The 12,836-nt window shown below is 44.8% G+C and overlaps 1 protein-coding gene across 3 annotated transcripts in view; it reads right to left on the reverse strand.

Moving 5' to 3' along the window:
- LOC144945280 (uncharacterized) overlaps positions 1–12,836 on the reverse strand; it is a 91,655-nt gene that overhangs the window by 60,268 nt on the left and 18,551 nt on the right. For all 3 annotated transcript variants that reach the window (XM_078873669.1, XM_078873670.1, XM_078873671.1), the window contains 3 exons: positions 5,535–5,595; positions 3,847–3,951; positions 1,566–1,775 (listed from right to left, as the gene is read on the reverse strand). In XM_078873669.1, the coding sequence (XP_078729795.1) occupies positions 1,566–1,775; positions 3,847–3,951; positions 5,535–5,595 (376 nt within the window). The remainder of the gene's footprint in view (positions 1–1,565; positions 1,776–3,846; positions 3,952–5,534; positions 5,596–12,836) is intronic.

Consider the following 12,836-nt stretch of genomic DNA (forward strand, 5'->3'; position numbering starts at 1 on the left):
GTCATCACCATTATCATCGTCGTCGTCATAAACGTGGCAGTGTTGACCTGTTTCTCAATATGGCCAACTTGTGTTCTTGTTTTTTATAATTTTCATTTTGTTCCTTTTATTTGAAAGTCAAATTCTGTGAACTGTTCACGTCGATACGGTCGCCTTCATGCCGCGGTAAGAGAATGCTGCCGCGTCATAAAACTCAATTATCGCCGCGACGTACATTACATCCAAAGAGTTATATTCAGAAAACACGTGGCTAACAATATTACGCGCAGAATGAAAGTGCTCCGTCAAAAGCTGGCTTTAATGAAATTCCTGTTTAAAAAAAATATTATTCAACCAGACGCAACGCGTTGAAAGAAGCAGCGCCCTGCTATTCGTCTTGCATAGCCAGAGGGCACCAACGCACGCTGGGTAACCTGCGCTGCCACCTTGCTGTGTCGCGCAGTGGATAGAGCACGTGACTTACGATGTGTAGGTTACGAGTTTGAATCCGGGTGGAAGGAGTGCGTCAAGCGGTACCACCTGTTTTTTTTTTTACATGCGCCAGCACAAACTAATGTCCATCACCCAGACTCCCTGTGCATCGATAAGCTTTTATCAGGCGTCGATCAGAATTGACAAAATAAATATCACATTTTAGAATCAGTGGTTTTCCAATGGAATGACTGGTTTCCTCCACAGGAATGTGGAATTTCACAAACGGTTCATTGCGGCAAACAGGAGATGAGACACCCGCTTGGACTATTCAAAGGCATTGCTTCCAAATCCTCCTGAATGCGCCCAAACTCATCTGCAGGGTTGAACCTGGTTCATACTTTGATGAGAGACTGCCTGGAAAATACCAAGAGCTGTAGGTTTTGGCTGGAAGCTGGCCAAGAAATGTCAAGACAGCACTGGATTCTTGAATCTATCCGTGCGGAGCTCGAGTGTTATCCCTTTGTATATCTGGTGGGGCTTCCCCGGGGTACTCCAGTTTGCCCCCCCCCACCACAAGCCAAACAACTCGTAAATTGAAATGTACCAACGATCCCAGTGCAGATCCCTCTTGAAAAGTCTTGAAACTAAGGGTAAATACAATCGTCATTAACAAACGCTTACCATCGGAAATGAATGTTCACCGCTGTGTGCGTCCTCATTAGCACCGTAATACCGTGGTGCATGTTGTCAATTTTGACATGATTGATGAGCAAACCGAGTCTGCCGTTCCATCTGCTCCATCGCCGACACAACATAGCCCGTGGCATTGAGAAACGGCCGCGGAGTGTGTGTGTGTGTGCTCAGAAATTTAATTGTCGTGCTGCCCAGGCTCGCAAGACAGAAGCTGCTTGAAGCAATCGCGTAGGGCCACCTGCAGCTTACAAATGAAGATGAACTCTTTGGTTCTTTCGGTGAAGTCACGACAACAAACGAGCAAAACTGAATAAAATAAAGTTAGAGCAATGACGCAAGGAGAAAATCAGACACCAAAAATTATCGTGGAGAGAATTACAACAAATCGAAGAATCCAAGCGGCTCGCACGCGAGTCATGTTTTCCGCCTCAAACGACATTCAGCAGAGCGGGAGTTACCTTGTCCTTGTTGGCGGCGGCGAGCTGCTCCTTGAGGGCCTTGATCTCGGCCTGCAGGGCCTCCATCAGCGCCGCGGCAGCGGCCGCGTGCGCGGCGCCCGCTTCAGGGCCCGCGTCCGCCGGGAGGGCCTTGCCGGGCGGGCCCTGCCTCACGGCCTCCAGCTCCGCCTCCAGCTCCAGGATGCGAGACTTCTCCGAGACTGTGGCGGCCTGACCAGCCGCGCATTAGTTCGCCCCGTTACTTTTTTTACCGTTCCAATTTTTTTGCCGGCAAATCCATCGCGTCGCGGACGAGGCAGTCGCCGATGGCCAGACTTGTTCGTATTCATCGCCAAATATTTTACGAGTCGCTTGGTAAACCCCGAGCAGGTGGCAATGTTGCCACAGCCATAGCGGGAGGGCAACATTCTCCAGGATTATCTGCTAGGTCCGAGTCGGTGGTTTGTGACCAGTGGCCACACCCAGAGGGATGAATACTGGATGCGGTTGTTCAAAGTGATTTATTTCTCGCAGGATATTTTCCAGGTTGCTAGTTAACTGGGGTAAGTGGGATGTGCCCAGCGTCATTAGCGACAGTCACAGCGAGAGTTACACTAGATGAAGACATATTTTCTAGGCCCGCCAAGCCAGACAAAGACCCGGCCGAAATTTAAGCCCAGCTTGCTGACGATTACCGAGGTTGGGCACACAGTTATTGAGCAGCATCGCACACAAAGCTGTGGCCCCAGGGGAAGGATATACACAAAGTGAAGTGGCATGTCTCCCACAGTGGGTTAAAAGTCATAAGCGTTTGAAAGGCAGACGCAGCCCAAGGAACAAACCCGTGTAAGGCATTGCCTCGGAGGTGCGACCCAGACTATTGGAAACCAAAGTCAAGCGAACGTTAATAAGAAAAAAGACTTGGAAGTGCCTCTCAAGCCACGAGGCCGTCACTCTCGAGCGATGTCACTGCCGGTGTGACCACCGTACTTTTCAGGGCGGCACTGCAGCGATGGCGCTACATTGTCGCGGTTTGCCCGTTTGATTTCAAGATTGAATTATCATCGGGCGTCGTTTGTGTCTTTCTTTCTACTGTGCCGACCGTAGCGCCTCGGTCAGAAGTCGCGTGACTACATTACATACAGCATACCTACAGCCCATTGGTCAATCCACTGCTGGATGAGGGCCTCCCCCCCTACGCTGATCGAGTCATGGGCGTTACCTGACTGTACTTCACCACGCTGGCCACTGCGGGTTGGCGAATGCCAACCCTGACGAGCACGGTGGTCGCCCACGCAAGCACTACTATCCAAGAGGATATATTTTTTAAACTGATTGGCGAGTTATTGAGCCACTTTTAATTAGTTTTTTCTCCACCCATTACCGAAGCTTCGAACTCAGGTCGGGGAGCCAGGAACACAGCACAGCCGTGCGGAGGTTTTTCGCGGTTGTGCCGCTACGGGCTGTTCGTCGCGATATCCGATGTTTAGAGACCGCTTTGGGAAGAAGCTCCCGGGCACGTGGCGAGAAACTACGAACGACACGTAGCGGTACAACCCGCAAAAAACACACGTCGGACAGCTACAGCGCAGGTCGATAAATCTACGGTCGTTTGTTGTTGGATTGCGTCTGCCGTAAGATGATTAATTATTATTTGGCGCCATGCTTATTATAACCCAGCCAAACACAAAGCATTAGAAATAGTTAATTGGACAGGCAATTTTACAGAAACTTTCAATCCACCGTCTCTTTAGTTGGCTACAATAATTAAATATTTTAGATTTTTTTTTTTTAAGCAGGTCGTTAAATACAACCTGTAGTCACAAAATAAGTAAAATATATACAGTACAACGTCGCATATCCAACTCGCTGGGGACTGATGTATAGGCGGATATGCAAGGGGGCTGTATACGTGAGCGCGTGTAGACAATTACACTTTACGCGACGCACCAATTTTGTAACTGTACAAACAAATTAAGCAAACAGCTTTAAACAAGGCAAGAGAAGCCGCTTTACACCACTTTAGGAGTTGACGAATGCACGCAAAAATGAATACAAGATTGTACGTGAAACCAGGGCGGATTTGCGAACACCTGTGGAAAAAAAATTAACGGCTCCACCATGCGCCACACGTCGCGCTGGGTGCGGGCGGCTATGCGACAGTCGGGACATGCGACGTTGTGCAGTAGCATGTTTAAATTCTGGATTGAAGGTTCAGTACTGTAAATAAATGTTTGTTTTTGTTTGTTTGTTCCGCATGATCGCTACGGACGGACAGTGTGAACGTTGCATCCCAGTTTACCCGCGAGTCTTCTAACTCTCTCTGCAGCTTCTCGGCTTTGGTTTTCTCAAACAGAAGGCTCTGCTCAAGCTCCTTAATGCGCGCATGCTCCAGTTTGGTTTGAGTCTGTTAGTCGAAAAAAATCCACACGCATGCAAAACTCACACCCACGCCAAAGATATAGACCGCACACCAATGAATGAACCGACATTTGATGGGGGGGAGGGGGGCGGAGTGTCAGACCACAAACAGCCACACAGACACCGAGGGTTAAGAGAGAGCAATCGGAGCAAGTATGTTGACCAGTGTTATTGTCGCTACGACTACTACTACTAACACCATAGTTGCTGTTACTGTTCCCATGAACTTCACTCATCGATTCCTTCGCCCGTGTTGAGAACTCGGTCGACCAGACACTGACTCTTTCGTCTCCATCCATACTGCGTTCAATCTCCACACTTGAAGGTCACAACATCGAACTCGCTCACCCATTCGCTCACGAACCAACTCGCTCATTCACCTGATCACCACAATGCAAGTCACAACACCTGTCTTTCAGCTTCTTTACCCTGCACTGCTCCACTTTGGAATCCCCTCCCATCATCTCTTTTCCCCAAGCTCTTATAATAATAATAACCTTGCTCAATTAAAAAAAACGTGTTACAGTTGTAATCGATAACGATTACAACTTTGCTAACAGTGCTGTTCGTTGCTGGCCGCTTGACAATAAAGACACGCGCGCACACACACACACAGCCGACTTGTCAGCACAAACCGATTGAGCCTGACGGGAATAAGTGTACGTGCACACATAAAGACACACAGATCCAGAGAAGTGCGTGACAGCTCATGCACATGCAAGAAGGGACCACTGCTGCAAGAAGGAGCCACCGCTGCAAGAAGTTGCCACCGCAACAGGCAACAGAACGTGGCAATTGGCAACGCTGCACCAGCTGCCGTCATACACGTATGTATGCACGTACGTTGAACTTCTTTCACGCCATACATAGCCAACCGTGCTAATCGGAGGTGTGCGGGGGGGGGGAAGACAACAAGCTAAACACAAAAATAATTTGTAAAGAAATTAGTTAAATAGGTGTGGCACACGAGTCCCAGCATCGTGCTGAATTAAAAAAAGCACGATTTCAACTTGTACCTCGCCACCGCATGGCATTCACTCGCTATTTTTAAGAGAGAGGGAGACTCCATAGGAGAGAGGAGGAGCCACAGACAATCAGAATCTTTGTTTATACCGGAGGAATCCAATAGGCTATAAAGCTCATTTTCACAGATGTCCAGCAGTTTTTCACTAAAGTCCAGCGGGAAGGCGGCAGCCAGGCGGTGACCCAGCAACCAAATTGTGCCCCCCACCCCAAGCTCTGCGCTCCTCTACATATTAAGGTGTTTTTGACCAATTAATTAATGTAAGGAAAATGGAGCACCCGGAGAAAACGCACGCATGCGAAGGGGCAACACTCTCATCCCGTACGAATGGAACAGTTGGGAGTCTGCATGGCTGTGACCGCCGCGGGATCAAACGAGAATGTGGGCTAGTTTCATGCCGGTTAGGAATCATCAGTTGAGTATAGCCAATCATTGCCTCCCCCCATCCAATGGTGCCTGATGCACCTGTGAGGAACGTGCTTGTGATTTCTTACACGCGGATTATTTTTAAACATCTTGACAAAGACTATATGCTCTCGGTGTACCTCCAGGTCGCCCTTCGTAATGGATTCCTCCTCCACCCGAAATTGCAGGTCTTCCACCCTTCTGTTGAAGACAATGTTAAGTGGGAGAAACTGATTACAATAAAAAATACATGCGCGCGCACGTGACCATTTACGAATTTCTCCCCTAAAGTTTTTCGTTTTTCAATTAAAATACTGTCTTTTTTGTTCTTATGCTCTTTGGTTCTTTCGGTAAAGTCACGTAGGTATAAAATAAAATAAATCACGACGTTTCGATTGCAACACAAGCAATCATCATCCGGTGGGAAAACGTCGTGATTTATTTTATTTTATACCTACGTGACTTTACCGAAAGAAACAAAGAGTATCGATTCCTGCAGTCACGAAAGCTTCAAATCTTTGTTGTTCTTGTTGTCTCTCTGTCGGCGTCGCGGCAAGAGATGACGCGTCCATCCAGAACTCTCGCGAGCGCAGTGCATCGGCACTTTGTTAAAGTACGGCCCTCCGACGGAGGGCGATATCGCCCATAAATCACAAGCCAGAGGGAATCCCTTCATGCGACTTCTGGAGATGCCTTCAAGCTTCAAGCGGCCTCATCATTTGCTAGAGGGAACGCACTTTCACACGGGCCCTACAACAGTAAAATGTTCACCGCACGGCCCTCAACCCGATATTTTTGTTGTAGATTCTCAGAGCTGGATTTATTTTTGGTGGAAAAAAAAAACGAATTGCCGATTATTGTGTCTTTGGTCATTGGGGCTGTGACGATCAAACTCGCAGGTGAAACCTGGATTCGAACACAGGCTCTTAAAGGTGCTGGTTTATTGCCCCCTCTCTGAACCATGAGCCACCCAGCCACATCCAATGAAGGTAAAAACAAATGTTAAACACGAAACTCAACTGGAAGGAAAGTTGAATTTCTACTAAAACTGTTTAGTGTAATAACTCTCAAGATTACCACGCTCTCGCAGGCTTTTATTTTAGATGGTACATTTAATCTAAAAGGGTACTTCATTCGATTAAAAACGTTAACTCAAAAGGAGAAACTTTAAATAGCCGCTCAGTTCCACTGAAACTCTATTTCAGTGGAAACTAAAACTCTAATTCAGTGGAACTATTTGTACTCTCGTGTCCTGTTCTGTCTTTAGCCCTCCTCGATCAATAAACAGGACCATCGTCCATGTAACAAAGAAAATCAACTTAAACGTAAGGACATCTCCCACACTCCAATGCAATCCATTTTAGAGTCTTTGGGAGTTGACCGGGTGGCTCATGAAGCTAATTAAACGATGGAAGTGCGCGCTGGCACCCCACACAGATCCTGGGTTCAAGTCTGGGTTTCCGCCGCCCGTGATTAAACTGGCTTCTCAAGCGGAGCGACTTTGTGATAGCTTCAGCTCTTTCAACACCATTGAACGCGTAAAAAAAACTAATATTCCATTTGTTTTTTTCCCACCCAATTCCAATTCTGTCTGCAGGAATTACAAACTGCTGATTTTATTGATAAACGGGCAACTCACAACAACCCATCACATACATTTTAGTTTTTTCACTGACTTTTGTCCAAAACCATCCGTCTCTGAGAGTAAAACAAAAATATCGGTTTAAATGCCATGCAACGAGCATCTATAGCAGAACAAGCGGGAACATTTGACTCTTCAATTCTTGATAGTAGGTTTTTACCCTTTTAACTGGTACAAAACTGACACCTTTATTCAAGGCATCATGTTTGCAATGACCACAACACAAGTAGTCAAAAAAGCAAACAAAAAGAAGCAACTCTGATAAGGATGATAATATGCACTGTCCTTGAAGTTGATTGGCCCACACCCGAGACGGCTTTCTTTAGAGCCTAGTCCCCATTGGTGTAGGGCCAGATGACACCAGAAGGCGTACAACTCAAACACAGTGCAATATCAGAGTATTGAGAGCTCGGGGTAAGCATTTACACTATGAGATCTCTTTTACCAGTGGCAAAATATGATAGTAGGTTTTTACCCTTTTAACTGGTACAAAACTGACACCTTTATTCAAGGCATCATGTTTGCAATGACCACAACACAAGTAGTCAAAAAAGCAAACAAAAAGAAGCAACTCTGATAAGGATGATAATATGCACTGTCCTTGAAGTTGATTGGCCCACACCCGAGACGGCTTTCTTTAGAGCCTAGTCCCCATTGGTGTAGGGCCAGATGACACCAGAAGGCGTACAACTCAAACACAGTGCAATATCAGAGTATTGAGAGCTCGGGGTAAGCATTTACACTATGAGATCTCTTTTACCAGTGGCAAAATATGATAGTAGGTTTTTACCCTTTTAACTGGTACAAAACTGACACCTTTATTCAAGGCATCATGTTTGCAATGACCACAACACAAGTAGTCAAAAAAGCAAACAAAAAGAAGCAACTCTGATAAGGATGATAATATGCACTGTCCTTGAAGTTGATTGGCCCACACCCGAGACGGCTTTCTTTAGAGCCTAGTCCCCATTGGTGTAGGGCCAGATGACACCAGAAGGCGTACAACTCAAACACAGTGCAATATCAGAGTATTGAGAGCTCGGGGTAAGCATTTACACTATGAGATCTCTTTTACCAGTGGCAAAATATGATAGTAGGTTTTTACCCTTTTAACTGGTACAAAACTGACACCTTTATTCAAGGCATCATGTTTGCAATGACCACAACACAAGTAGTCAAAAAAGCAAACAAAAAGAAGCAACTCTGATAAGGATGATAATATGCACTGTCCTTGAAGTTGATTGGCCCACACCCGAGACGGCTTTCTTTAGAGCCTAGTCCCCATTGGTGTAGGGCCAGATGACACCAGAAGGCGTACAACTCAAACACAGTGCAATATCAGAGTATTGAGAGCTCGGGGTAAGCATTTACACTATGAGATCTCTTTTACCAGTGGCAAAATATGATAGTAGGTTTTTACCCTTTTAACTGGTACAAAACTGACACCTTTATTCAAGGCATCATGTTTGCAATGACCACAACACAAGTAGTCAAAAAAGCAAACAAAAAGAAGCAACTCTGATAAGGATGATAATATGCACTGTCCTTGAAGTTGATTGGCCCACACCCGAGACGGCTTTCTTTAGAGCCTAGTCCCCATTGGTGTAGGGCCAGATGACACCAGAAGGCGTACAACTCAAACACAGTGCAATATCAGAGTATTGAGAGCTCGGGGTAAGCATTTACACTATGAGATCTCTTTTACCAGTGGCAAAATATGATAGTAGGTTTTTACCCTTTTAACTGGTACAAAACTGACACCTTTATTCAAGGCATCATGTTTGCAATGACCACAACACAAGTAGTCAAAAAAGCAAACAAAAAGAAGCAACTCTGATAAGGATGATAATATGCACTGTCCTTGAAGTTGATTGGCCCACACCCGAGACGGCTTTCTTTAGAGCCTAGTCCCCATTGGTGTAGGGCCAGATGACACCAGAAGGCGTACAACTCAAACACAGTGCAATATCAGAGTATTGAGAGCTCGGGGTAAGCATTTACACTATGAGATCTCTTTTACCAGTGGCAAAATATGATAGTAGGTTTTTACCCTTTTAACTGGTACAAAACTGACACCTTTATTCAAGGCATCATGTTTGCAATGACCACAACACAAGTAGTCAAAAAAGCAAACAAAAAGAAGCAACTCTGATAAGGATGATAATATGCACTGTCCTTGAAGTTGATTGGCCCACACCCGAGACGGCTTTCTTTAGAGCCTAGTCCCCATTGGTGTAGGGCCAGATGACACCAGAAGGCGTACAACTCAAACACAGTGCAATATCAGAGTATTGAGAGCTCGGGGTAAGCATTTACACTATGAGATCTCTTTTACCAGTGGCAAAATATGATAGTAGGTTTTTACCCTTTTAACTGGTACAAAACTGACACCTTTATTCAAGGCATCATGTTTGCAATGACCACAACACAAGTAGTCAAAAAAGCAAACAAAAAGAAGCAACTCTGATAAGGATGATAATATGCACTGTCCTTGAAGTTGATTGGCCCACACCCGAGACGGCTTTCTTTAGAGCCTAGTCCCCATTGGTGTAGGGCCAGATGACACCAGAAGGCGTACAACTCAAACACAGTGCAATATCAGAGTATTGAGAGCTCGGGGTAAGCATTTACACTATGAGATCTCTTTTACCAGTGGCAAAATATGATAGTAGGTTTTTACCCTTTTAACTGGTACAAAACTGACACCTTTATTCAAGGCATCATGTTTGCAATGACCACAACACAAGTAGTCAAAAAAGCAAACAAAAAGAAGCAACTCTGATAAGGATGATAATATGCACTGTCCTTGAAGTTGATTGGCCCACACCCGAGACGGCTTTCTTTAGAGCCTAGTCCCCATTGGTGTAGGGCCAGATGACACCAGAAGGCGTACAACTCAAACACAGTGCAATATCAGAGTATTGAGAGCTCGGGGTAAGCATTTACACTATGAGATCTCTTTTACCAGTGGCAAAATATGATAGTAGGTTTTTACCCTTTTAACTGGTACAAAACTGACACCTTTATTCAAGGCATCATGTTTGCAATGACCACAACACAAGTAGTCAAAAAAGCAAACAAAAAGAAGCAACTCTGATAAGGATGATAATATGCACTGTCCTTGAAGTTGATTGGCCCACACCCGAGACGGCTTTCTTTAGAGCCTAGTCCCCATTGGTGTAGGGCCAGATGACACCAGAAGGCGTACAACTCAAACACAGTGCAATATCAGAGTATTGAGAGCTCGGGGTAAGCATTTACACTATGAGATCTCTTTTACCAGTGGCAAAATATGATAGTAGGTTTTTACCCTTTTAACTGGTACAAAACTGACACCTTTATTCAAGGCATCATGTTTGCAATGACCACAACACAAGTAGTCAAAAAAGCAAACAAAAAGAAGCAACTCTGATAAGGATGATAATATGCACTGTCCTTGAAGTTGATTGGCCCACACCCGAGACGGCTTTCTTTAGAGCCTAGTCCCCATTGGTGTAGGGCCAGATGACACCAGAAGGCGTACAACTCAAACACAGTGCAATATCAGAGTATTGAGAGCTCGGGGTAAGCATTTACACTATGAGATCTCTTTTACCAGTGGCAAAATATGATAGTAGGTTTTTACCCTTTTAACTGGTACAAAACTGACACCTTTATTCAAGGCATCATGTTTGCAATGACCACAACACAAGTAGTCAAAAAAGCAAACAAAAAGAAGCAACTCTGATAAGGATGATAATATGCACTGTCCTTGAAGTTGATTGGCCCACACCCGAGACGGCTTTCTTTAGAGCCTAGTCCCCATTGGTGTAGGGCCAGATGACACCAGAAGGCGTACAACTCAAACACAGTGCAATATCAGAGTATTGAGAGCTCGGGGTAAGCATTTACACTATGAGATCTCTTTTACCAGTGGCAAAATATGATAGTAGGTTTTTACCCTTTTAACTGGTACAAAACTGACACCTTTATTCAAGGCATCATGTTTGCAATGACCACAACACAAGTAGTCAAAAAAGCAAACAAAAAGAAGCAACTCTGATAAGGATGATAATATGCACTGTCCTTGAAGTTGATTGGCCCACACCCGAGACGGCTTTCTTTAGCCAGATGACACCAGAAGGCGTACAACTCAAACACAGTGCAATATCAGAGTATTGAGAGCTCGGGGTAAGCATTTACACTATGAGATCTCTTTTACCAGTGGCAAAATATGATAGTAGGTTTTTACCCTTTTAACTGGTACAAAACTGACACCTTTATTCAAGGCATCATGTTTGCAATGACCACAACACAAGTAGTCAAAAAAGCAAACAAAAAGAAGCAACTCTGATAAGGATGATAATATGCACTGTCCTTGAAGTTGATTGGCCCACACCCGAGACGGCTTTCTTTAGAGCCTAGTCCCCATTGGTGTAGGGCCAGATGACACCAGAAGGCGTACAACTCAAACACAGTGCAATATCAGAGTATTGAGAGCTCGGGGTAAGCATTTACACTATGAGATCTCTTTTACCAGTGGCAAAATATGATAGTAGGTTTTTACCCTTTTAACTGGTACAAAACTGACACCTTTATTCAAGGCATCATGTTTGCAATGACCACAACACAAGTAGTCAAAAAAGCAAACAAAAAGAAGCAACTCTGATAAGGATGATAATATGCACTGTCCTTGAAGTTGATTGGCCCACACCCGAGACGGCTTTCTTTAGAGCCTAGTCCCCATTGGTGTAGGGCCAGATGACACCAGAAGGCGTACAACTCAAACACAGTGCAATATCAGAGTATTGAGAGCTCGGGGTAAGCATTTACACTATGAGATCTCTTTTACCAGTGGCAAAATATGATAGTAGGTTTTTACCCTTTTAACTGGTACAAAACTGACACCTTTATTCAAGGCATCATGTTTGCAATGACCACAACACAAGTAGTCAAAAAAGCAAACAAAAAGAAGCAACTCTGATAAGGATGATAATATGCACTGTCCTTGAAGTTGATTGGCCCACACCCGAGACGGCTTTCTTTAGAGCCTAGTCCCCATTGGTGTAGGGCCAGATGACACCAGAAGGCGTACAACTCAAACACAGTGCAATATCAGAGTATTGAGAGCTCGGGGTAAGCATTTACACTATGAGATCTCTTTTACCAGTGGCAAAATATGATAGTAGGTTTTTACCCTTTTAACTGGTACAAAACTGACACCTTTATTCAAGGCATCATGTTTGCAATGACCACAACACAAGTAGTCAAAAAAGCAAACAAAAAGAAGCAACTCTGATAAGGATGATAATATGCACTGTCCTTGAAGTTGATTGGCCCACACCCGAGACGGCTTTCTTTAGAGCCTAGTCCCCATTGGTGTAGGGCCAGATGACACCAGAAGGCGTACAACTCAAACACAGTGCAATATCAGAGTATTGAGAGCTCGGGGTAAGCATTTACACTATGAGATCTCTTTTACCAGTGGCAAAATATGATAGTAGGTTTTTACCCTTTTAACTGGTACAAAACTGACACCTTTATTCAAGGCATCATGTTTGCAATGACCACAACACAAGTAGTCAAAAAAGCAAACAAAAAGAAGCAACTCTGATAAGGATGATAATATGCACTGTCCTTGAAGTTGATTGGCCCACACCCGAGACGGCTTTCTTTAGAGCCTAGTCCCCATTGGTGTAGGGCCAGATGACACCAGAAGGCGTACAACTCAAACACAGTGCAATATCAGAGTATTGAGAGCTCGGGGTAAGCATTTACACTATGAGATCTCTTTTACCAGTGGCAAAATATGATAGTAGGT

This window comes from Lampetra fluviatilis, chromosome 37, assembly GCF_964198595.1.
Source record: "Lampetra fluviatilis chromosome 37, kcLamFluv1.1, whole genome shotgun sequence".
Taxonomy (NCBI): Eukaryota; Metazoa; Chordata; class Hyperoartia; order Petromyzontiformes; family Petromyzontidae; genus Lampetra; species Lampetra fluviatilis.